General features: G+C 40.5%; 4 protein-coding genes across 9 annotated transcripts in view; 3 read left to right on the plus strand and 1 right to left on the minus strand.

Moving 5' to 3' along the window:
• Positions 1-848: 848 nt before the first annotated feature.
• msgn1 (mesogenin 1) lies at positions 849-2071 on the plus strand. The gene has a single exon (XM_072362131.1). The coding sequence runs from the start codon at positions 1169-1171 to the stop codon at positions 1598-1600; it is 432 nt and encodes a 143-aa protein (XP_072218232.1). The 5' UTR covers positions 849-1168; the 3' UTR covers positions 1601-2071.
• Positions 2072-2411: 340 nt separating this feature from the next.
• LOC140267189 (uncharacterized) lies at positions 2412-7278 on the plus strand. Its single transcript, XM_072362396.1, has 6 exons — positions 2412-2537; positions 4438-4526; positions 5516-5665; positions 5948-6088; positions 6363-6488; positions 6953-7278. The coding sequence occupies exons 2-6, from the start codon at positions 4438-4440 to the stop codon at positions 7041-7043; spliced, it is 597 nt and encodes a 198-aa protein (XP_072218497.1). The 5' UTR covers positions 2412-2537; the 3' UTR covers positions 7044-7278.
• Positions 7279-10164: 2886 nt separating this feature from the next.
• Positions 10165-12720, minus strand: mrps10 (mitochondrial ribosomal protein S10). The gene is made up of 7 exons (XM_072362666.1): positions 12625-12720; positions 12384-12436; positions 11814-11883; positions 11502-11641; positions 11018-11126; positions 10823-10912; positions 10165-10417 (listed from the first exon to the last, which is right to left on the minus strand). The coding sequence occupies exons 1-7, from the start codon at positions 12694-12696 to the stop codon at positions 10337-10339; spliced, it is 615 nt and encodes a 204-aa protein (XP_072218767.1). The 5' UTR covers positions 12697-12720; the 3' UTR covers positions 10165-10336.
• A 1156-nt stretch (positions 12721-13876) lies between these two features.
• tulp4a (TUB like protein 4a) overlaps positions 13877-24679 on the plus strand; it is a 28002-nt gene continuing 17199 nt past the window's right edge. The window contains exons 1-3 of one of the 6 annotated variants that reach the window (XM_072361705.1): positions 13877-13939; positions 15247-15512; positions 15954-16238. In XM_072361705.1, coding sequence (XP_072217806.1) covers positions 15987-16238 — 252 coding nt within the window. In that variant the 5' untranslated portion in view covers positions 13877-13939; positions 15247-15512; positions 15954-15986. The other 5 variants (XM_072361703.1, XM_072361700.1, XM_072361701.1 and 2 more) reach the window with 5 other exon arrangements.

Consider the following 24679-nt stretch of genomic DNA (forward strand, 5'->3'; position numbering starts at 1 on the left):
AAATGTACTCTGGTGGAGGTCCTGCCATAATCTGTAGTGATCATAAATGGAACTGTTTATTGGCTATAGAAGAGCAACTTGATCAGGAAGCATAAAGTCTTAAATGTTACGTTTTAGATGTGTTTTGAAAGAAAACATAGATGCATATTGGTCCATGAGCTAAAGGTCACTCAAGCATTTGTTTTTGTTACCATCTCCTCCTTGAGTTTAGAGATGTGGATTAGCACAGTTTTAAGCAATTAACACCCATTAATAGCCCCGCATGTGCTTGTTTTTTTTCCCCATTGCTCACTTACAAGCAGCACAGAGCTTAAGAGACAGGGGATGCTGAGCCTTTGGTTTTACAACCCAGCAGTGTTGGTTCCCATTGATCATGAGTCAGGCCTCGCACCTTTTCAGACATGAAAGGTCTGGCAGGAGCTCTGGTGACAGCTGCATCCTCTGTTCAAATAACAACTCAGTCTCCGAGCACTGGCTCTTTAATCTTCTTTTTGTTGGCATAAGAGCTAACATACTTACCAGAATAATGCCGCTTCTTTTCAAGCATAGTTTGTCCTGCAAAGTGTGTATGTTTCTACCTTTGAAACAATTCTGGTAAGAGCTAGTATTATTCTAGGTGTAATTTTTTTTAAATCATTTAAATGAAATTGGGATTCCAGGTTTCAGTAAATAGGCACAATGGGCACTGGCTCCTCTGATTCTGACCTAACTTCTTTGATAAACATTTTTTCTATAATACACAACGACTCACAAAATGATTGTGGTTCATGGTGTCCGTCTGACCTGCATTCTGAAGAATGCAGAATGCAGCGTGGCTTGAACATCTCCGCTGAAACAGTGTCCAGATCACATCAAACTGACAATTGTCGTCGTACAGACTTTAAAGAGTAATTTCCCACAAAGGGAATCTAATTATTTGTCTTTCTATCACATTATCCGCCTATTTAGCCTTATTCACACAAAGGTGATAACGAAGGACCGCCTTCGGGAAGGTCGCATTTTGGCACTTTTCGGTGGTCTTTGAACTTTTTTCGCCTGAGCTGTGAACCCATAAACCTCCGGAGATCTGCATCTATATAAATACGCTTTGGCTACATTACTTTCACACAATCCTCCTGTCATTCACCCTGAATGTCATCGTCGCTACATTATCGTCTGGATTTCGAACATGGATCTGGATGACGTTACAGCTAAAATACTGTCTGAATGGAAGTGCCTTGAGAACGCTTCTGGAGAAAATCAAGAGCCACTTCAGTCCACCTCACCGGAGTCTGCGATGGATTCCATGTGCTCATCGCCGGAAATGTGCTATGCCAACGAGCATCAGGAATTCAAGGGCTTCTCTTTTGGCCTCATGGGGCGTAAAGTAGCGCGGGGAGCGCAAAGTTACAGCAAGTCAAAGATGTCCACTAAAAGGCGCATGAAGGCCAGCGAGAGGGAGAAGATGCGGATGAGGAGTCTTGCAGAAGCTCTGCATCAGCTCCGTGACTATCTCCCGCCAGACTACAGCAAGAGAGGCCAACCCCTGACCAAGATTCAGACGCTCAAATACACGATTGAATACATCAACAAGCTTTCGGACATTCTGAGACGTGCGTAAAGGACGTAGCATGGATAGCTTTTACGCACAAGATTAACTCTAACCCGGACTACAGAATGGACATTTTCTGAAGTCAATGAGATGTGACTTATGATAACGGAAATGTAGTCTTAATTGGGTAGTTTTTTCCTTTGTTTTTGTCAGCCGTGGTGTAAATATTGTGAGCGTAAATGACAAATATTTGTATATGAGGCTGCCTATTTTGGTATTGTGAATTCGGTGTTAGACATAGAATTTATAGTTGGTATTTGATTATGTATGAAATACAGCTTTACCAAGAAATCTTTTTAGTTTTTTTTTCTGTTTGCGTTAATATAATTAAGATAAATTGTAGACTTATTGAAATAGTTTTGAATCCCACAGTTGCAACCTCGTTTACTTTAGGTTTTAGGACTTTAGGATCCGTTGCTGCATGTAGTTTTACGTTTATTGTTCTGAAAGATAGTCAATATTTTTTGTGTGAAAGACATTTTTCTTTGTTGCATATGAGGTTATATAACATTTTAAATACTATTAAAGAATCTTTTGTATTAACGGTGTCTCTCCGTCAACATTTCCCATAAACTTCGATGATGTGTTAAACTTGAGGCGCAGATGATGAATTTATCTTTTTCAGAGATGAAGCTAATTGGTAGTAAGACAGCTAATTCCTCCAATCACAAAAGGGGATCGGTGCGCTCATGCTGAATGAGCCGGAGCAGTCAGGTACTCTGGAATGAGCGAGCAACGAGCAGCCAATCAGAAACTAGACGGGCGTGGTAATAACCCAACGTCTGGCTCACAAAATAAATCCCAGACTGGTAAACCGCCGCCATCTCAAATTGCTTAGGAACCACTAAAGCTGCAGGAATTTTATATTTTTAATTTTTTTTTTTACTATATTTTGATTTGTAACTGTTACTTTTTAAAATCTACCTCCCCCGCACCAACAACGGAAGTAAGTCATTCCTGCTTTTCTTCTCACCGGAGCACCAAAGGCATTAAACCGCACAGGAACGCCCCTTTCATGCCTGGTTAACGTTAATCATAACTACTGTCTTTTTTTTTTACTCGTGTTGTTCGCTGTTTTAATTTTGAGACATAATTATTCAAACATAAAACACTATTTTTGGTTTGGATAATGCCGAGCCCGCTGCCTTGTACACGCTATAATGCAATTATGCCAGGGCTGCTCAACTCTACTAACTCCTGGAATTAGACGGGGCCCCTCTGAGTGTTTGCACGTTAGATTAACCTGCTGTGCTCAGCCTGTGCCGCTACTTGTTGAATAATATCATGTTGCATTATTAGAGGTGTGAATTGTCATGCCTGTGTTGCTCTCAGATGAACATTTATGAGCTCACACAGCGTCAACTGTCTCTAAGGACCAGGATAAAAATGTTTCCATGACGCGCGGCGTGCCTTGGCTCTGCTGGATCGTTTTACTTGAAGATATCATTGTTAAAATGTACGATATGCATGTGTCCTCCATGACACAGTCAGTGTTTTTAAGGCTCAGGTTTATTGCCGTGTGCATTAAGCAGTGCACCCTCATCAAAGTCACCGTTGAGCAACCTTATCAGCCTGTGACTCTGCTGAGTTAATCAAAATAGTGATTTAAATAGATTTTACTTTGTAAATGAGCTTCAATCATACCTAATTGATACAGATGGGGTCTAAATAAAATGAGACACCTCTCTTTGTATGGTGCTGTACAATGTAACATCACAAATTTCAAATTCTATCATGGACCGTGACATCAGGTGAAATAAATTTCACTCAATAAATGTACTGTTTGGTTGCTCCTCTACACACAGGAACTGGTCTGTGTGTGGCCCCTTTTAACCAGTAAGAATGTGCTCTCCTGGGGTAGCTGCTCCTTGACAGCAAGCTTTGAAAGTGGCTTAAAAAATTCTCTTTTCACTTTGTCAGTTTCATGCTTAACTCCCTCCCACCCTCTACACATCGTCCCCCAATGTCCCAAAACACGTTGCCTTTGTTTTCTGGTACAGGTGCTGCATTATAAAGCAGAGATCTGGGGCTGTTGATAATGTTCCTACTGTAAGCTTTGACTCTGTGAGCATGCACACACCAATCCACTCAACAATGCGGCAAATGCCATGCTGAGGTTTTGATTTACCGCTGTGGTATTTTGACAAATTGTTTTGTTGTGATGTCGATGCACTAAACTTTTGCACTAAAACTTTTAATCAGTCGATTGAGAAATAGAGTTGTCAAAGGAAACCTGTGCGATTGCTGAATATTTTTTGAAAAATTGTATTTGAGATATTGAACGTCCTTTCTAAAATATGAAATCCGTAAAGTAGTATAAAAATATCTTAAAGGTTAAGATGAGTCTTGAAACCAATGAACATTGGTTGCCATTTGTCCACATCATGCTTGATTACCTGATAGCAGCAGAGAGGACAGGGATTCATTTCTGCATGAATTTACTTTGGATCTTTTTTTTTCTACAGAGCTTTAAAAAAACATATTTTACGCATTAAAGCACAAAATATGCTTGAACATAGATTTTTCTTTAAATTGGCTTCGTTGATTTGTTTGTTTGCTTCTTTTAACCAGTGAAATCTGTTGATGTAAGTAAGATACAACCTGATTTCAGCATATATAAGATCCATTTCAACTCACGATATAAAATTGGAATATAAAATCCAAACAGGCAGCTGTCCTCCTCGCCACATTCTTTATTTTACTCTTACCCTCCAGACTCCTCCTCAACATGATTTTTTACCTTTTTTTTGGGTGTCTAAGAAACTCAAGCATGTTACTGTGAACTTGCTGTTTGATTGATCTCCATCATGAAGCCCGTGTATGACTGTTGATCTGAATAATTTCAGATGGATGGAGACACAGAGGAGAGGGTCACTGAGACCTCAAAAACGCCCAAAAATGAATACGAGAGACCTGCCACTGAGATGAATTCCAGGTTCGTCTTTCTGTCTTTTAGAGCCTTCTGCTGTCAGTCAGTATGAAGGTACTGTAACTGTACTTTTATAGGGTTTTTTTCTTATTGTTTTAGTTTATCTTAGTTAAATAAGAAGGAACTGAACAGTGTTCTCTTCAGTTCACTCATAAGTCATTCTCAGCCTGTTTTTTAAGGAAAATTTGTCATGCCATACTTTTTCCACAGTAATTATATATAACATATATCTGTATACAGAGTACATATGCTTATTCTTAAGTGAGAATTGAGAATAGCCACTTCTAAATCAGGGCTCAAACTTCTCCTGGCAGAACTTCACCTCTGCTCAACGACATAAATATTCATGTGAAAGAGTTTATTGTATCTTTTATTGCTACCATTAGCAGCATTCGGTCAGAGACTGAAAGGTTATGAGCGACTTTGTTTCTCTACATATTCACTGCTAAACAATCAGTGGACTAGTTATAGCTGTAACCCATTGACCTATGTTTATATATGTCATACTTTATCATTTAATGAAAGCTATATGTAGGCTTCTGGTTGCATGTATAACATACTTAAGGTTTGACATGTCACTAGAAAAAACTAATTGTCAGTTTAAGCCAAAACTGACTTTGAAATGCATGTAAACGCATTATTCTGACCGAAATTGAGCTTCTCCAAACCGCACTAGCACACCCAGACAATGCGGTTGTTGCTTTATTTTACCCCTACGTGTTCGCACTCAGCTGGACTTAAATGGGTCGAGGCCTTTTGTACATTTCAAAGTTCCATCTTCACCTTAAATCAGTACAGTGTAATAGCATAATATAATATATAATGCAGCTGAATGCTGCAATCCTGCTCAAAAGTTAAGAAAAACAAGTGACTGGACTTTAATTTTGTCGTGACTTTAGTAGATTTCTGCCAGTTGTAGTTGCTGAGTGTTGAAGTTCAGTGTGAATGAGAAACCATATACTTGGTCCAGTGTTTCTCTTATCTTATTTCTCCAGGGGTCGTGGATTCAAAGGCCGTGGTCGAGGGGGCCGTATGGGTCGAGGAGGCATGTGTGGTGGGTGGGGCATGATGAAAGGATTTGGCCCACCTGGACGTGGGAGAGGTCGAGGGAAGGATGGTGCTATGAATGGACTCGGGCCCATGAGGTACTGTCTTAGTAATAGTTGACGACTGCTCAGTGTTTTTGATTAACAATTTTAGTTTGGAGACACCTGGTCTTTAGTGTTAAATCTGTAGATGTGTCCAAACATTTGACAGATACTGCATCTTTAATTCATTGGTTGGTATTGGTCAGTTTGGTACAAGTTGTATCCCCAATTAAACAACTAGCTTTTAGGTTTACAGTATTAGGGTGACATTAAGATGCTTAATTCTTATACAGTAAATATGAGTTTTGATAAATTTCACTTGATCTACTTCGCTTGCAGAGGAATGGGGAGGATGCGACCGTACCCAGACCTTAGAGGCCATCGAGGTCGAGGTGGACCAATGGGCATGGGCCCTCCCCCTCCTCCTCCCCCTCCCCCTCCTCCCATGCACCTCAGAGGCCCCTTTCCACCCATGCCCAGGTATTCTCCTCACTCTGACTGGAAATTAGTCTGATATTGTTTAGGATGACATTAAAGTTAAAAGACACTGTTTTCCTTGAACTTTTCTGTATCCATTTAGGCAGTCGAGCTCAACATTTTTAGATGGATATAGAGATGTTGTCGTTTTACTATCACTTTTCACAACTGATCTCAGTGCTGCACCCACAAGAGATCACTACGAAAGTTTTTAGTTCAATTTTTTATTTTTCTTAATAAAATATATGTAAAGTTTGACTTTTTCGCATGTTATTAGGCGTGGACCCCCTCCACCATCTCCGCCAGGTCATCCTGGTTTCAGAGGGCGCCCGCCACACCTCGCAGGCCGTGGCATGCCCCCTGCTGGACCACCACGCCACTTCCACCCCCGTGGACCAAGAGGGTAAGACTGGTTTTGGTATTAATATCACACTTCTCTGCTCTTTGCTTGCACACTCTTGAGCCTGCTAAGTCAAATCTGTGTAAAATCTCTCAGGGCTGTGGTGGATATACACAATCCTGTCCGTCCCTTTCTCTTAAGCCTCATTACAGCTCAATTTATATAGTTGCTCTTGAATAGCCACACTTATTTCAGAGTGGTTAATCACTTAGAAGAAATGGCACAGCATCACATCTTAATAGTCTGAAACAAGACATTTTTTCAGTTAAGGCAGTTCGTAAATAGAAATATACTCAGTGCTGAACTTCTTGATGCCAGACGCTTTTTGTTTTGCACTCCGAGGTACAGTTGATGAGAGGGGATCCTCCACCCCTCTGCAGTAGTTCAGAGATGGCTGCTCTTATCAGAGTGTGCCCCCTATTGGCCAAAGCCAAGAATCCAATGTGTGATTTTATCCTTTTACACAGCTACCACAATGGACCGGTCTCTCCTCCGCCTCTCCCCCCACCTGGCAGAGGCCAGAGGTGGCCAGGGCCCCCTGGTGGCCGACGCTTTTAACACAGCCTGCCCTAAAAACTATAAACAAGCACCTGTTAATGTAGGTGAATGAAACACCCCTGAAGTTTGTGTTTATGGAAGATCCCTGAGTATCTTGAGTATCTATAAAATACTCTGTGGCCAAATGTTATTGGTATTGTCTGCTGTCAATGGCATAATGTGGAAGTTATTAATTACAGCTGAAGGCAGGTGAAATGAGTCTGTTACTCATAAATACTGTTTGAAGTATTTCAAATGAATATAAAAGAAAAAATGGGTGACACTGTATATTTGAAAGTTGGGGGGGAATAAAAACGAGTGCACAATAGCTCTCCAGCATCACTGTAAATTAGTTAAGTGAACCTTGGACCTCCCTAACTTTTCCTTTTGTCACATGGAGATACTTGTGTTTTATGTCACCAACTAGTGCAACAAATACTGTTTAACACTTGCGCAATTTTTTAAGTGATGAGACCATATTGAACCTGTAAAGTATTCATCAATATTTAACTTTATATTTCATCTTAAATGTGTAGCTAATATTTAGTTATGGTTATTGCTGTTTGGAACATTCATGTGTGTCTCCAGCAATCTACTGTGTAATGACAAAAAGGCTTTATAAATGAGTAGTATACTGAAATACTATATATATATATATAAATATATATGTATATAAATATAGTCGCCTTTTTATTAATATAAGTTCATTTATATTGGCCTCAGTTAAGTAGAAGAAATTGGTCTTTTCTGTGTTTTGAAGTGTTACTTCTTTATGCACTGTAATTAACACAACTTTTGTGATTATTGTGAATGTGTTTTGAGAACCAGCAACACATGAGATAGTCGTGGAAAAAAAGAATAAAATTAAAAATAAACTCCACTTCCTCTTTTTTTATTTATTTTTTTATTAAGTCTGAGAGTTGTCATTACGATTTATAATATATTTATAACACATGAAGAAGAAACTTAACTATATTTAAGTTTAGATATATTTATGTGATGCATTAAAAGTAAATTTCAAAGTAAGAAATACTTCTGGAGATTTGCTGTCCGGAGGACCAAGAGCCTGTAAGGAGCATTATACTCATTTTTTTTATCACACTTAATCACACAGGCTTGCTGAGGGCTGAGATTTATGGCAGATCAAAGGAAGATTTGAAAAGGAAACTATGAATTGTATTTATGAAATCTGAGGGCATCAGATGTGTTTTCTACGAACTGTAAGTTCAGCTGGAGGACTCAGAGCCGCTCCACTTGCAAGACATTTCAATACTGGTGACTAAGCGTCATGTTATAGTTAAAACATCAGTGGTAGCATGTCTAAAAGGAGGACATCATCTGCAAAGGATATGCACTCTGATATGACCAAGGACTGTCATATTTCCTTCTAATAAGATATAAAATACTTAACTGTGGCTTCAAATTGGACCAGGGTGTTCAGAAGATCTACTATCGAGATTTAAATGTTTCCTTCACGTATTTCTTATTTAGTATTTTTTATTTCTGCTCTACTTCTGTGCATCTTTTAATCTCAGTGATTTGTTTCCAGCCATGTAGTTGCATCCACTTTGAATTAAAATGCACTAAAAACACTTAGATTTAGCTCCTAAAATGTTTCAGTTTCCATGAACGTCTGCAGCTGTTTCCATTATGTCTTAACTTAGGAAATCAAACCCTGCTTTAATACAAAAAAGCAATCATATGGGGCAAAGACATTGATCACATATAGCGTATTTTGTATACACTGCTAGTACAAATGCAAGTATTTGGCCTTTTATTCCCTGAACCACACGGAAGCTGCAGACCAAAGATGTGATCGATGACTAGCCGCTCTCTCCCTCTTCTGTCAGTTTGCATCTCTTCAGCATTTTAAGTACATGTTGCTCCCTCTTCAGCCTCTGCAGCCCCTCCTTGTTTCCACCTTTGGTTGTTTATAACAGACTGACTGTTGTTGTCTCCTGAAGGGGGGCACACAGTACAGTTAACCTCCCTGGTCCCAGGAACCCAGGTCCTCTCTCACATGTCTCCCCTCTACCTCCTCCTCCAGCGACGTGACGCCTGAGGTTCAGCGCTTGACTTAAAAAGGTGAGCCTCCTCTTGTGTCTTAGTCCCTCTCTGAAACCAGGAGATTTTCTCTTTCAGGCTGGGTGGAACCACCGCAGCTACTGAAACTACTGCCAGCTGCACTTTGTTGAAGAGTTGACTCTGAAGCATTTTAGATTAGCAGTTTAGTTTTGCCACTAATCACAGATGAATCTCATATTATGAAGACAGGCGTCATAAACACTTGGGTGGGTAGGACTCTAATTATTAAGGTAGACTTTTGTAAGTATGTACCACAGGAATACGCTCTATTTCTAAAAGATTTTTAGATCTTTTTGAAATTTTCATGAAAAACCAGTCAACCGAGTTCAGTATTATGTGAGAAAATCTATGCAAAAGCTAAAAAAAAAAACGTAATCATGGAGATTTTTGTTTTGGAAATGTTGAGCCACTCTTTGCTAAAACACCTGGGGCCTATACTACAAAACAGGATTAGTGGCTTCTCAGTTCTAGATTTTCAGTATCACCAAGCTGGCTCATTTCTTACCGGGGTCCATCACCATGGTGACTTGCTTTGGAAACTGAGATCAACACAAGTAAAGGTACCTTCCAACCTCACTTCTCGTTGAAAATGGAAAATGATGCTCTCTGTAGAACCACTTAGTGAGATCTGCATTGTTGGGCTTAGTTGAACCAGATCACCTAAAGAAACTGTGGATATATTGAACCTGCTCTGCCATCCAAGCCCCTGCTTGGCTCACTCTTTGTCATCCCTGTATGTCAGCTCAGTTTAACAAACGAAGAGATGAGAACGACAAGGTCCAGGTCTGTAAATGTAGCGATGGACACAAGTATCTGATTCAGGCACTTAATTCTGCTGTTGTGCACACTGTGCTGCTTTCACTCCTAACTAGAAATGATGTGCAATTGTATGTTTTGTATATATTTGTTTGTATAAAAATGATTTAATAAATGCACAAAGTAAATGCTGTGTGTGTTGGTCTTGTGTCTTTCACCATTAAACAAACCCACAAATAATCAAGCAGCTACTTCAGCAAGTTAAACACCGTTTCAGAAGCACAAAAAGCAAACGCTGACATTAAATGCAGAATTTCTTTACTTATAAACACATTATTTTCCACACGATGAATGCAAGGCTTGTAGCTGAAGGGGATCTGTTCCCAGCTTTAGTTCCCAGACGTTACTGTTGAACGCTTACAAGTCATACATTTGCTTACACTCAACATGCACCCATTAAGTAACGGCTGTGTTTACTGGCTGGGCTTGTCGTCAGCGGGTTGGTCCTTCCACATCGGTTCCAGGATGTGATCTGGAACCTTCTCCATGGAAATCTGACAATGAACAGAACAAGCAGAATAATAAAGTATTTGAATTTAACACTTTTCTAAACAATTGTGCAATTTTTCTTTTCAGGAAGGGATAAGTTAGAGTCTGATGTCCAAGTGTAATATATTTGTCAAAAGTTTTTCTCAAAGAAAAGTTTTAAAGGGGGTAAAGAGTTCAGTAAGATGGTGGCTTTAATGGAAAAGGCCAATCTCCCTTTTTCACAAACTGCGATTTGGGAATAGTTAGGGCAGCATCTGTGGAGCTCAATGGTAGGGAGGGAACATGTGAGGTCGGTAAGTCTGAGAAAGGAAGCAATTTGATCCATTCATGGACAACTCGGCCACAAGGAAGCTGTTTCACTTGTGCAGAGTGTGACTGCAGGCAGCGATGCTGCTAATGCTGCATTATACCTTTGTCACCTCCATGGCCACACCCTCGGGGAGGTTCCTCTGGATGTATTCAAGGTACACCTGTGCTGTGCAGCCTGTGATATGCGACAGCTACAAAAACAAGGAGACACTTTATTAAACTACCCTGAATATTAAACACTTTTGCTTTTATTGGCATCGGTTAAATATTTCTTTGTAACAGTTCAAGCGCCCCACCTCAATCTGCCGGTAGTGTGTTCTCATCTCATACTGGACCCTGTGTTTTTTGAAGATGTGTACCGACTTCAGGAGTGTGAACCTCTCTATGTCCCTGGGTAATTCAAAACTGTGGCAGAGGAAACAGAATGAAAATTTTACATTATAAGCAATGAGCTGTATCTCAAGGGGTTGCTTGCTCCAGCTTTTTCACATAGTTTTGCTCATTTCCTGGATGCATATAAGATCATTATGTATATTTGATTCCATACACACAAGTCAGCCGATTTAAGGAAAAACGGTCAAATACCTTCAGGAGTAATGTACCTGATGTATTTTAGATAATCAAAAGTATTTATTTAAGATATCCTCGTGATAAACATGATTTTACTCAGCTTCATTCACCGAGACCCGAAACCAAAGCACCCTGGGTGAGGCCTGCCCACACTTTGAAAACCTCTGCATTGGTTTAAAATTAAAACAAGTTGTTGCTACTAAAACTCACATTTTGCTGATATTCAGGCCCAGCTCTTTAGCCGCCAGTTTGGCAAAGAACTCATAGCTGTCCAACACAGCTCTGTCATGACCTTTGACCAAAATCACCACCTTCTGGAAAAGCACGTCCGGCTCTTCTGTGACAGTGATCTGGGTGGAAAACACAATACATATCCATATTAAGAGACTTTAAACCACAACAAATTATGTGAGTACCTAAGAGCAAGGAAAATGTAAACTGGCCCAGAATATAGTCATTTAAGGGATTGATCTTTTATGACGGGTAACTCCCCTGATCAGTCCGACACTACTGAACACTTACAGTTGAAGGTGTTGATGACAACCGTGCTGCAGTGTGGAAGGAAGCGCTGGGTGTCAGTGGGACATGAAACCTGCACACATTGTAGAATTGCAGCTGTAATAACAATGCTCCGATAACTGTTTTGTATCATGTTATCTCCGCTCATTATATTCCCATACACTGACTAAACAGAGCACACATCCCTGCCCCACTAAATACTAAAATACTAAAAAATGTCGACTAAAATAAATGCAAATAAGGAAGAAAAATAAAAAAAATGTCATTGCAATAGGTTTTCAGGGTTCAGATTTAACTGAAGTATTCACTTTGGTTGATGGTTTTAGCGATTCCATGTCACAATATAAACTCCAAATGTTCCATATGTACTATTTTAGCACAATTAACCTGGAAGTTTTACAACCTTTTTCCACAATTATAATCGCTCCTTCATTTTCTTTACGAGATGTGAACCAGATCATCTGCAGTGATGGGAGCTGCCTCACATTGTGAAAACAGCTCAGCGTGCTTAATATTGGTATTTACTGTGGTTCCAAGACTTAAAACGAGCAAACCAGAAAAGCTGTTACTTACCTGGTTATACTACATTTTCTATAGCTTGAGCAGGTAGTCAACCCTCTTGGTCCCTGCAAATAAAAACAAACATCGATTCATAAAATATTTGTAGATGATTTTTTTTTATGTTACCCACTGTGCTACAGCAAATTAGCACAAGCGACCGAATATCTATTATTTCCTGATCAGTTGCGTTAATCGTTTGAATTAGTTTGGCCGAACATGTTGCCCCAAATCAGAAATATATAAAGTAATTTACCTGTTGTGAAACTCCCCTCAGTATCCTTGCCAAAGTGAATAATTCTCGCCTGACGGCCAAGGGTGCAGCCATGTTTTTGAGAGGCGATCCAAAGGTGATATCAGTTCTCTACTGCCCCCACGTGTGCTGGAGGGTCAACTACAACAGCTGCTCTGCACAAGTATCTTGCTTTTCAGATATGCTGTTACACATTTTTCATCACTAAGCTTTTCCATATCCAGGTTAAATTTAGGTTAAATGACTACCAGTAATTAATGTCTAATTTTTACACAATACTTTGCACAAAAATAATTATAGATGAAACATTTTAATCCAATGAGAGTTTCAAAGTAATGCAGATTTATATCAGAAAAAACTACATATTCCAGTTAATATGAGTACGGTATTAATAGTTTCCAAACTCTAAAACAACCATTTTTCATATGAAAAGGATGAGATACTTCATTCACATTTCTAAACAAGAGGTTTTAACAACCATAACAAAAGAAAAACACCAAGGAGACTGACAGGGACTTTGTCCAGTCATTCATAATACATTATAAATCTAAGATTAATGGAGGTATTGTCACACTATTCTCAGTTCACTCAAAAAATATATAAAGAACAGGTGAGACGAGCAGAAACTTGTTTTTTACTGACTGTGAAAGGCAAGATATTTGTGAATCATGCACAAAATTCCATGCATAGAAAGAATTATGTAAGAATTATGTTGGTATATCTTAACCCTCACCTCCTCATTTATACAAAGGCACGCAATCATGATGGCATCATCAGTGTTGGAGGAATTGTGTTTGCCGAATAGGGAACCACAGTCGTGCATTTTGGGATTGGCATAATATAAGGAAACTCCATAAAGCGATATAGACTATTTCAATACAGATGCCAGATTACCTCAAAGTAACTTATCTGGTCTACGCTCTAAGTAATAATCCAATAAGAGTAATACGAATGTTCAGTGTTTCAAGTCTATGTACTTGAATCAATTATTTCTACAGTGATGTGTTGTCACGTTTATTTAATTGAGATACTGCTATTTACCACTGCCTGACCCCAGCTTTAAAATCAGGCAACCTCCACGTGCTTTTCCAAAATTTCTCAGTATATCAGTGGCAACAAACGAGGAGAGTCTCGTCTCACAAAAAAAAGACCTTGTATTTGTCTCCACACGTGAAGGATCAAAGTTAGATAGTTGGTGTGAATAATTCAATCGGTCTGGGTCACGTGCCTGTCACGTGACACAGCTGTTGGGCCCTGCCAGTGTACAGTAGCACAGGCTGCGGGCAGAGGAAGCGGCAGCAGCACAGACTGAGCCGAGGTTAGCCCTTCACTGGTCGCTGCAGCTTCTTCGGTTTTCTTGACAACAGGGCTGGTATTTTTTTTTACGCTTTGTCCAATATGCCGCCGACGCACGATTATTTTGAGTAGCTACACGGTCATTTACAATAAACACTGGAACAATCGCGCGGCTAATGCGCTAGCCATAGCCGTGTTAGCGACGGGTGCCAGCGGCGGATGGACAGAGCCTTGCTCCGCTGATGGTGCCTCAGGTTCTGCTCTGCTAGCTGGTCGGTTAGCCAGTCTGCTATTACTGTTTGTCTGTTTTTTTGTTTGTTTGTTTGTTTTTTTATGACACAGCGTACATATTTAACATTAGCTATTATACTCTCGGACGTCTAGGTTAGATTAGTGTTGCAAAACAAAGCAGATAGACTTAGACCGGAAAAATTAATCCCGCGGCTGAGATGTTTTGGTCTTTGGAGCCAACAGCCCACTGTCTGGATCCAGCATCCACATTTTAGCTAGCCGTAGCTAACAGGTATTTTATGGAGATGTGTGTATTGGCATCATCTCAGTAGTTTAAGCGATATTTAATAAGTTATCATACATGTCATTATTCCTGTGTCTTTTGTTATGGTAACGTTACACAGGAAAGTGTCATATTTTAGGAGTGTTTCTTTTGTAGCACGGCGCTTAATGTATTGATTTTACAACCGTAACGTGTGGAATTTTCTCTTTTTGAGGGTTGATTTGGATGCTGACTTTTATTGTTGTTAATTTATTTGTAGTAAAAAGATGACTCGAATACATCCGATAACAGCAATTGTTCATTGGGTGTAATTTTATGTCTGTAGCATTGTCCTTTAATCCCCTCTGTCTTGTCTTTATGTCTTATTGGATGTGGTTGGGTGTCCGATTTGTTTCGCCTCTTGCTTACTTTATTTTACATGTCGTCTGTTTTCTTTTTTTTCATGTGAAAGTCTGGCTTGAAGATTCTCGGGCGTTGCGGGATTAAAACCGAATAAAACGCAAGCTGTTTATTATTGACGATATTTCTAAAAGACACTACTAAATATCCTTCCGCTGAGAAGTATAGTCCTCGAACTAACTCATTTGCTCGAGAGTAACATAAGTGGGGAACTATTTTAGGCTAGCGCATTAATATTTAAATTAACGGCTGTGGGCGGCAGGTGAGTGCTTTTAGCGTGATACCATCCTCTCGACCGCTTTATAAATGTTCATTTTGAATCCTTTGTATGAGCCTTGACGCATGTTTGCGTGTCTGATTGCGATGGTTTTTTTTTTTTTTATGACGATGCCACTTTCTTTGTGTATTTCACCCAGCAGCCCTCTTTGGAATCCCTGAGGCTGCTTGAAGAGGCAGACTGGCTGAGGTGATGACGTTACCGGGAGAAGCGGATCTCCTGCGGGCTGACAGCTGATGGAGAGGAGTCCCTGCTCCTCCTCTCACACACACAACCGGAACAAATGCGGAGGACAAGCAGCACAGAAATGAGACACTGATTGGAGTAAAACGTTACTCGCATTAACTGGAAGCACTGGGACGTGTTTGGTGGAAGGCGTGCGTTGCCTGTTTTTGAGTTTATGAGGTAAACCTCTCTGTGGATGTTTGTGCTTTACTCCACCGCTGACATGAGTCTGACATTTGTCATGGTGGATTTCTAAATATCTTTTTCACAGCGCTTTCATTTGTTGCCTTGTGATTGAAACTGCACCAACAAGGCAGATCACTGATCAAACACATCACAATGACTTGAGTGCCTTTTGTTTTTGCAGCCCATTCGGCTACATGACATCATTAATCCAGCAATGCTAAAGTCCACCGTTTTGTAACATCATTTGTGTTTTTGAAGAAGTCTCCATTGATCAACTTTAATCACTGTTGCAGATCACCCTGATAGCCAAGCAAAAGCATAAGTACTATGCACCGTTGTCACTGTCCCACATCCGACACTGTGTCATTCACCTCAGCAGAGGAGAGGCATTCATAACTGCACGTAAACGCCCACAACGAACCTCCCTCTGGATAGATTTTTATTCAGGTGGTGTAGAAAGCTGCAGGGATGTTTGCCGCCGTGGAGCATGGCCCAGTGCTCTGTAGCGACTCCAACATCTTGTGCCTGTCCTGGAAGGGCAGGGTACCCAAAAGCGAGAAGGAGAAACCGGTGTGCAGAAAGCGCTACTATGAGGAGGGCTGGCTCGCTACCGGGAACGGCCGAGGAGTGGTTGGGGTCACGTTCACATCCAGCCATTGCAGACGGGACCGGCCCACCCTTCAGAGAGTAAACTTCAATCTCAGAGGACACAACAGCGAGGTAAGCTGTTCGGTTTGACTGGAAAATGCAGTCTGTTTGAGGAAAAAAATGTATTATTTGTGTTAAAAAGGACAGTTGGAAAATTTGGCTTCTTTGCATCATATCATACCAGTTTCTCTGTACTCAACCTTTAGAATTAACAAATATTTTGTCCCGTTGAGCCTCTTCAGACAGGCTGCTTAACCACATTAAAAGAAGGTGTTTGCAGACAAAACATACTCCACTGGTTTGTCAGTTCCTCCACAGCAGTTGATCTTATGTAACCAGAATAGGAGTTATCGGTTCATAAATGTTTTGGTTGTGGTTGGAGGCAAGTTTTGTATATCCTCAGTGGCTCGTTTTGACACTCTTGCATCAGATCCCGCTGCTGCTCCTAGTCAAAACTTTGCTGTGCTCTATTCTCCAGCATTGCTCTTATCTCTCACTGTGGTTAAACCCCTCCAAGGTTTCTCACCACAAGTGCACTGATGCCGTCGAGTTGAATCATAAAAATCAGATAACTAACCCGTAGTCCCATATGTGCTGTGTGAGATCTGAATGTTGCTGTCAGGATACAACGGGGCTGGCACAAATGGGACTGCACACAGGTTGCGTTTTCTCTTTTGCTCTGTGTGGCTTGTTGGTCAGATGGAGCAGGGTGCTGTGTCAGCACTCCACACAGCAGCTGAGGGGAGAGTGGATGAATCCCTGCACGGAGTGACTGAAGCGCAGAAGAAATGTCATTTAACTCTGCCAACATGGTCCAAGTACTGATTCAGTAGCGTTGAAATTTTGCTTTTGTTATTCTTGTGTATTTAGTGTGAAGATGGTTAAATCTACACAAGCGCCATTTACCCTCAGTTTTCTTGTTTCACGCTGAAGGTGGTTTTATCCTTTACTTTAGGCAGGTGTAAATATCTTCAATAATGCAAAGATAACAGCTCTTTTTTAAAATTTTTATTTTTTTATAAAAAGATGATATTGTATGTATTTCTCAACCAGTGCACAATGCTTTGGTCACTACATATTTTCTTCTGTGCTGCCTTTGCCATCACTGTCCTCATAAAAGGCTGGGGTTTTGAAGGAGAGGAGCTTTAATTGCAATAGATTTTCACCGATACCACACTAGTCTTGTTAGGCTCTCAGAGTTTGATCCATCACTTCTGAGTTGGACCCATAACCTCATACACCCCACAAAAAACTTAAGATTGATATGTTCTTTTTTTTTTTTTGCTCATATCAAGATGGTTTTGATATCAAATTCAGAAACCTCTTTGACAAAAATGCACATTTCTCCTCCTGATTTCATCCTAGCACCAGTAATTAGAGTCATAAATGTCCCCTCTACTTTCATGCTTCATTTGATACAGAGCGATAGATAAATGCTTTAGGAAATGTGAAATCCATCCCCAGTCCACCCTGTGCATAATTTGGGGTTTCTGACAGTTGTAGAAATCACTCCGCTTAATGAATTCTGTGAAGTTGTGACAGATCTGTGTGCTCACTCAGCGTAAAATGTCGCCCCCTGCCCTGCCAGTCCTGTCCTTTTGGGCGTTAGCATTGTCACTGAACACTCGACGTGTGTCCGTTCACGTGGTTTAGCTTAAGCCTCTATATGAGTGAGCCCACAGAAATGCAACTGGAACTCATCCTGCAGGATCCTGATCTGGAGAGACCAGTACTTTAGCCAGAAACCTTAAGTTTGCCTATTATTCCTGTTGATGTATAGACATGTGATGTTGGTGTAAGCGTGCTTCTGTATGGAAGTGTCCTTTAGATGTGGACCACTTAGTGCCATGTAGTAAAGACATTCAGACGTTTGTCAAGAAGAAGGCAGACCGATAAAGATTCCCATGATCTTTTAGTATATGATACTGTTAGAAATGACAAATAAGTTTATTTATGACGCAGTGGTTGGCACTGCAGGGTAGTGGGAGTAAACACATCCACCAAAAGCATCTGATGTTGTGGTGAAGCTCAGCTGTCATGTTGCTCTCGCGCCCATTCTGCTCGTGACCTTATTCAGATAATGAGAAGGTTTTTATTTTGGTAGGTCTTAAAACACACTTTTCACAAAAACTGCCCTCTTTATAGCCAGAATGAGAGATGTAGAGGGAGAGACAGAAGAGATATGGTAATAACAAGGCAGCAGCATTAGCAGGAGCAAGGTGGATATATAAGTTAACATAAATTTTTTATGCTTTCCCCTATTACCCCCTTTTCACAGTGGCCAACTGAATACAGTGCTTTTTACTCAGCAATTCCTCACATGGCCGAAGATTCCTCAGCAGAAATGATCAGAATTAAATTACCATAGGCTGTTGAAACAACATACTGTTGTTGTTATGGATTTAATGGTTCAGACAATTCAATTCAGTCTAAGAGTAATCTTTGGTGTGTCCTGTGATGAAAACAGTTGCCATCGGCAAACTTTTATGTCCACGTTTGTTTTCACTCATAGGCAGAAGTTGCAGACTGAGAGGTCCAAAAATACATCAAGAAGACTAACAAGAAAAAAATGAAGAAACAGAGAATTTGGCCCCAGTGCCCTAATTCTATTTTTATATAGTTATTTAATCATAGCTGCTAAACTTGAGCAGGCATGGCAGACACCACACTGAATTGAAACAGAAAATAGATGAAAGCACTATGATTTACATCTTATTATATTACCACACTGCAAAACAATCCAACTGGGACATGCGTCGGAATAGATCAACACTTTTTTGACAGTCTGGTGCTTCTTTTCTATCACACTGTGTCCAGATGCTGAACAAAGCAGGCAGCCAGTCACTAGGAGTCACTCTATGTGAAATGAACTTCTAAGACAGGCTTGACAGTGAATGTCAGTGAAGTTTTGGGTGAATTGTCTGCCAGTATCTTGTCTTGCAGGCGGTGCGATATGTTTTATTGTGGTATCATATGTTCCTGTTGGCTCAGGACGAATGTTTGGGATTCCCTGTACATAAAGGGTCCTAAGATGACATTTATTGATGAAATGAAACTGCATATGTGCTTTGTGAGTTTAAATCTTTGCACTTGTGTTAGTTTTGAGCTGATTTGTGTAAAATCAGTCTCTCTTGTCTCTCTTACCAATAGAAACAAGCGAAACCTCGTTAGGACTTCTTTTTGATGGAGCTTACTGGCCAAAAGCTTCGTTTATATCGTCTTGGCTGAAGTTAAATGAAGCTGAATTGGAGAGTGAGTGAAATTGTGCTTTTAGGGATACAAAAGTTCACTGCTGTAAAACAATGGCTGTGCAGAATTTATAATATAAGATGTAACTGATCACATCAATGTGAAACATAATGCTCATTGTCATGTTGTGCCAGAGGCCAAGTTTGCAATTGGAAGCTAAACTTGATAAAACTCTGCTCCTTTTCTAGGGATAATTTTCAGAATCAAATCTCAAGAACAGGAGCTTTATGAGCCGAGATGACAGGTATCCTGGCAACCGTATGAATAACTAATCATGTGTTCACAAGTTCAACCAAATCTTGATAGTTGTGATTCAAATCGTATATCCTGGTTCCATCTCCTGCTTTTCTTGTGTCATATCCAAACTACTAATAAAACAGTTTAGCAGGCGTTGTAGATGAAAACAAAAACATGTGCACTCCTCCCTACCGTCCACAAGAGACTTTTGGGTTGATTCTTACCCAAAGGGAGGATTCCCACCTGCTAGTTTTCCCTCGAGGCCAAATTGAGGCTTTTCTCTCCAACAAAAAGGGAACCGGTATCTAAGGGCCTAATCCAACAGAGACGGGTGACACCAGAGCACAAGCTCATGTTTACCATTTAGGTTAGAGTTTATGTTTGTCATCTTTGGCTTTTGTGGACAACATACTGATCCAAACAGGGAGTTTTGTCTGAACTGATTGTCTTATCATAATGTTAAAGTTGAAAATGTACTACTTCTGCAGATTGGCAGATAGGCCAGGGAGAATGAATCACTCTCTTAAATGAACAAAACCCAATGTTTCTCTTTCAGTCTCTCATGTTTCGCTCAAGCTGTGTGATCTGTTCATGTGCTAACAGGTATGTCTTGGTTAAGCCTCATAGATAAATCTGTATCCCTGTGCATGAATCAGCAGTGGTCTGGGGCCTGCTCAACTCTCTTAAATTGACAGGATACTGAGCACTTTTGTGGTGTGCGTCAGTTTATTCATCAGTTAACAGTTAATGGGGACCATAAGGACTGCAAGACAAGTAGAATGAAGAATTATTCTTCTCGTCATGCACCCAACAAGTGGAACTGTTTTCCCTTTACCTTGTCTTACTCAACCACTTCTATCAGGATCACTGGCTGTGTTTCCTAATCTTGTTTCTTTGTCTAATCGGTTATTTCCTACGCATCGCAGCTTTCCAGCCTCACCCACCTTCTCCCTTGATCTCCTTCCTTGCGATGGTCACTCCCCTTCTTCTGCCTGTCTGATCTCAGGCAGGCAGACCTGATCTCAGACACGGGACACCCTGCTTAGGTTTGAATCGTATACGGCGCCTTCACTGCATTAGAATGGTTGCACCAAATGTGCTTAGTAGAAATGTGCTTTCCTGTGGTAATCCATCCTAGGAGACGGCATGTTGCATAATGCTTGGGATCAGCTGCTACCTCAGGTGCTGGGTGTACTTATTTGCTCACTCAGACTTTTCCAGGAGGGACAGTGTGCCCTGAACATGGTGGGGTTTGTTTTTTAATGTTGTTGTCAGGGATCAGACGACATATCTGAACACATTCATCTCTGTCCTACAGAACAAACAGCTCTGAGAATGCGAGGAGACAAAAATGATGTTACTTTATATAATCTGTCACGATTCAGAGTTTCTTGAAGAAGTATTTGTGACAAAAAGCATTTAAAACAATCTGGCACGTCTTCCTGCTTAGTTTGATTCTCCTTTATCCATTGCTTTGACTGCTTTAGTAAAGAATACTTTCATCAAACATATTATGGAATTCACGGCTATGGCCAACGGTTTGTTCATGATGTTTTTCCCCTCGGTGTCCTAGTTCTTTATAATTGTCACTCTTCACAAAAGCTGTTTTCAGACATGACATGCATAACATTAATTGCTTCATTAGTCTGTTGAAATGACGGCATTCAGTCATTCCGACATTGATCACTTTGATATTAAAGGAGATGAATTATGCTTCTTTTTTTTCACAAACTGACACAATTTTCTACGGTCTTGAATAAGTGTTTGAAATAACACAGACACTACAGCAGTTCCATTTCCTTTCATTAATTTGCGCCTCCATTTAAGCGGATCATTTTGCAGCGTGGAGTGACCCGCTCCATTTTCCTCTGCCCCTTCTCTTCCTCAGGATCTTTGAGATCTGTGGTACGCAGTAACCTCTGGACCACATAATTACTCCATCAGGAAGGATACAGTAAAGAGAGCTCAGACCAAACTGATAGAAAGGGAAAATGCTTGACTTTATTCTCAAATACTTACAATTTCTTACAAGTTATGTGTTGAACTGGCCCATATTGTTTGAAAATAAACTTCACAATGGAATGGCTGCCAGCTGGTTAATAACACCTTCTGCTGTAATTTATCCGTCACATACTGGCTCCATAAATTGTGGACATCACTGTCACTTCATTCCTCTGAGATTTTTAAGTTTTTGCCAGCTAACATTAAGAACCGTTGCTTATATGGCGAGATTTTCACCGATGAAATGTAATGGCTAATGATGAGATTCGATATTAACGGCAGATCAAAACGCAAGAGCGAAAGAGTTTCAACTTCCCATGTCCAAGAGTCTGCGTACGCAGCATCATCTTCAGATGAAGCTAGGTGGAGATGATGAGAAAAGGCTGTATGATGCACCTGCAAATCTGAACCGAATGACATATTTTCAAGTATGCGGGGCAAAATAAAATGCCAGGGTAGTGTTTTCGAGTTGGCAGTGACTCTGTCAGACAAATCCTCGACTGACAGTGAGGGACAGGAACGTGAGCGTGGGATTTCTGCGATTTCCTGACATGTAACAGGAAATCTGAGATATGACACAGAAGTCCTTATTGCACAATAATGTACACATGACCAAAAACATGCTGGTGGTGAAATCAGAAAATCTCTTTATTTTTTTGTACACGTTTTTGCATAAAGAACAGTCAGGTTTATAAAGAGCTTTGATTGGTGCTTTTCCCTAACATCAACATTTGTTGCTGTCATCGGATTGATGGAAAGCAGTGCGTGTCTGAAAGGAGCTTAAGTCTCTGAACATGTACAGCATGTTAGCGGTGAGCAGGGACATTAGATAAAGCCAGAGATCAAACCTTAATATTGATGGACCACATCTACTTTCAGGCTTATATCAGTAGCAAACAACTACATGTGACAACAACAGCGATGACAGCCTCGTATTTTCTCTTTGTGTGTTTTAATCCAAATTTCTCCCGTCTATGTAGCGGCGGTGAACTGGTCACACACACATTCAGCATGAATATTTTGCAAAACTTGGCCTTGGAGCTACATATGGGCTTCAAGTAAGTTTTTGTTTTCAGTTTTGATTCCGTTTGTTTTGGTCTGAGAAGCTGCCACCCTAAGGATTACACCCAGTAGTTTTTCAAAGGCTGTAATGCGCCTCCTTAAAGTCCTCCCAGAAATGAGATTATATGCATATTGTGTATTATTTTGGTAATATTTTAGACACTATATATATGATATAAAGCCCTGTCACTCTCAGTAACATCATTAATAAACTGTAGAAGCATATCAAATTCAGTGCTTGATTATCACACTAATTATTACCGTAGAACTGTTGAAACAACTGCACATTACGATTCAGCTGCACATTTTACGACTGATTAGAGTTTTATAACATACTAGATTGACTCATAAACATCTCAGAAGGCACCCCCCCCCCCCCCCCCCCGAAGGTCCTGTCCCATTGCCTCTCTGTAACGTTGCAAATCATTCCTGACCTGCTTCGCTCGTTTGGTCGTCGTTGCTTTTGTATCAGCACAGCACAGCGTTTTTCTTTAATAGAGCTCTGTGTCTGATTTAATATCTTATCAGATACAGATCAGAGGAGGCAGTGTGCTTGTGGAAGGAAATGGGAGAATCATTTTCTCATTTGCTTGCTCTGTATTCAGTAGTGCGGTATGGCCACTGTGTAGCCTTGAGTTTTTTTTTAAATGCTAATTAATTTTTCAGGAAATCCCAGGATTTGCTGCTGAAGTTGTGTGATCAACATTTTGAAATTATAGTTGTATTACTTTTTATCTTTTACTGTCATTATCCGCTATAAGCTGAAGTTTGCATTTCTGACAGCGAGACTGGTGCTGTTGAAGTGCAGTTTTGGTAGCTCTTTTCTTTGGCAGAGGTTAACTTTTGTTTTATCTTCATAGTAAAGACGCACCTAAACTCTGTGCCACGGGCATATGTTGTCTTTGACTTGTGCATCGAAGTGTCCTTTCAGTCCTGCTGACTGCGGTGCAACCCAAAGCTGCCCCATGATTTGATTTGGTCTTCTCACTTAAGTTGTTAGGGTCAGCTCAGCTTCCAGCCCCTAAAAGTGTGTACATATTAGTCAGAACAGAAGCAGCACAATTGCAGAGCAGCAGCTGTGGTGGACCATCTGTAACCACACCAAACCCAATACACAAGAACAGACACGGCTGAAACACCTTCTAACAGCATTACCACTAACGTTTGTTATTTTCTTCTGTGATGGAACAGATACGCTCCTGTTTTAATCATTTCAACTGTCTACACACAGTCTAATTACTCATGTTTGTGGAAAGCAACATTTCTATTTTCTGCTTTTTATGACTGCAGCTACATTGATTGTGATCGTCTCTAAGCGCAAGTTAACGTCAGTGTAGATGCTCTGTTACTGGTGTGTTGCACTGTGTGCGTGAGATGCTGGTGAGGTCTGTGTGATGTAAATGCTATCATCAAAGGGTGCGCATGAGGCTCTCTGTAGATTAACACGTACGTGACAATTTGTTGTGAAGGCGCGCACATGTCTGCTGACATGATTCATGATGCACATGTGCAAAATGCCTCTTTTTGTAAGATGCCAGTTTATTGGAACACCGCCCTTTCAGCAGATGTTTATAATAGGAATAACGACAGGTGCTTGATGCCCCAGTTGTCCATGCTCACATCTGTAAAGACACTTCCTGGCAAAAGGCCAGGGCTGGAATAACTACAGCAGGAGCTGGCAACTTGACTGCTTTCAGCGTTTAAGAAATCAGAAACTTGTGGTTTCTTCTACTTTAATATGTGTTGTTCACGATGGAATTTTGCTGCTTATTGTGTTACACCGAGCTTCTTTGAGCTTCTTTGAGCATCTGAGCAATGGTCACTGTCTCTTTGGCCTTGCACATAAGAGTGAATGAAATGCCTTCGATTGCCTTGTCAGACTAACTGTATTTGTTTGCTTGTAGTCTTTTCTGCGATCCATGTGGCTCCTTGTTGTCCTGTGGCTTCTCCTTCTTATCCCGTCT

This window comes from Leuresthes tenuis, unplaced genomic scaffold, assembly GCF_036924035.1.
Source record: "Leuresthes tenuis unplaced genomic scaffold, fLeuTen1.0.hap1 SCAF_13, whole genome shotgun sequence".
NCBI classification, from domain to species: Eukaryota; Metazoa; Chordata; class Actinopteri; order Atheriniformes; family Atherinopsidae; genus Leuresthes; species Leuresthes tenuis.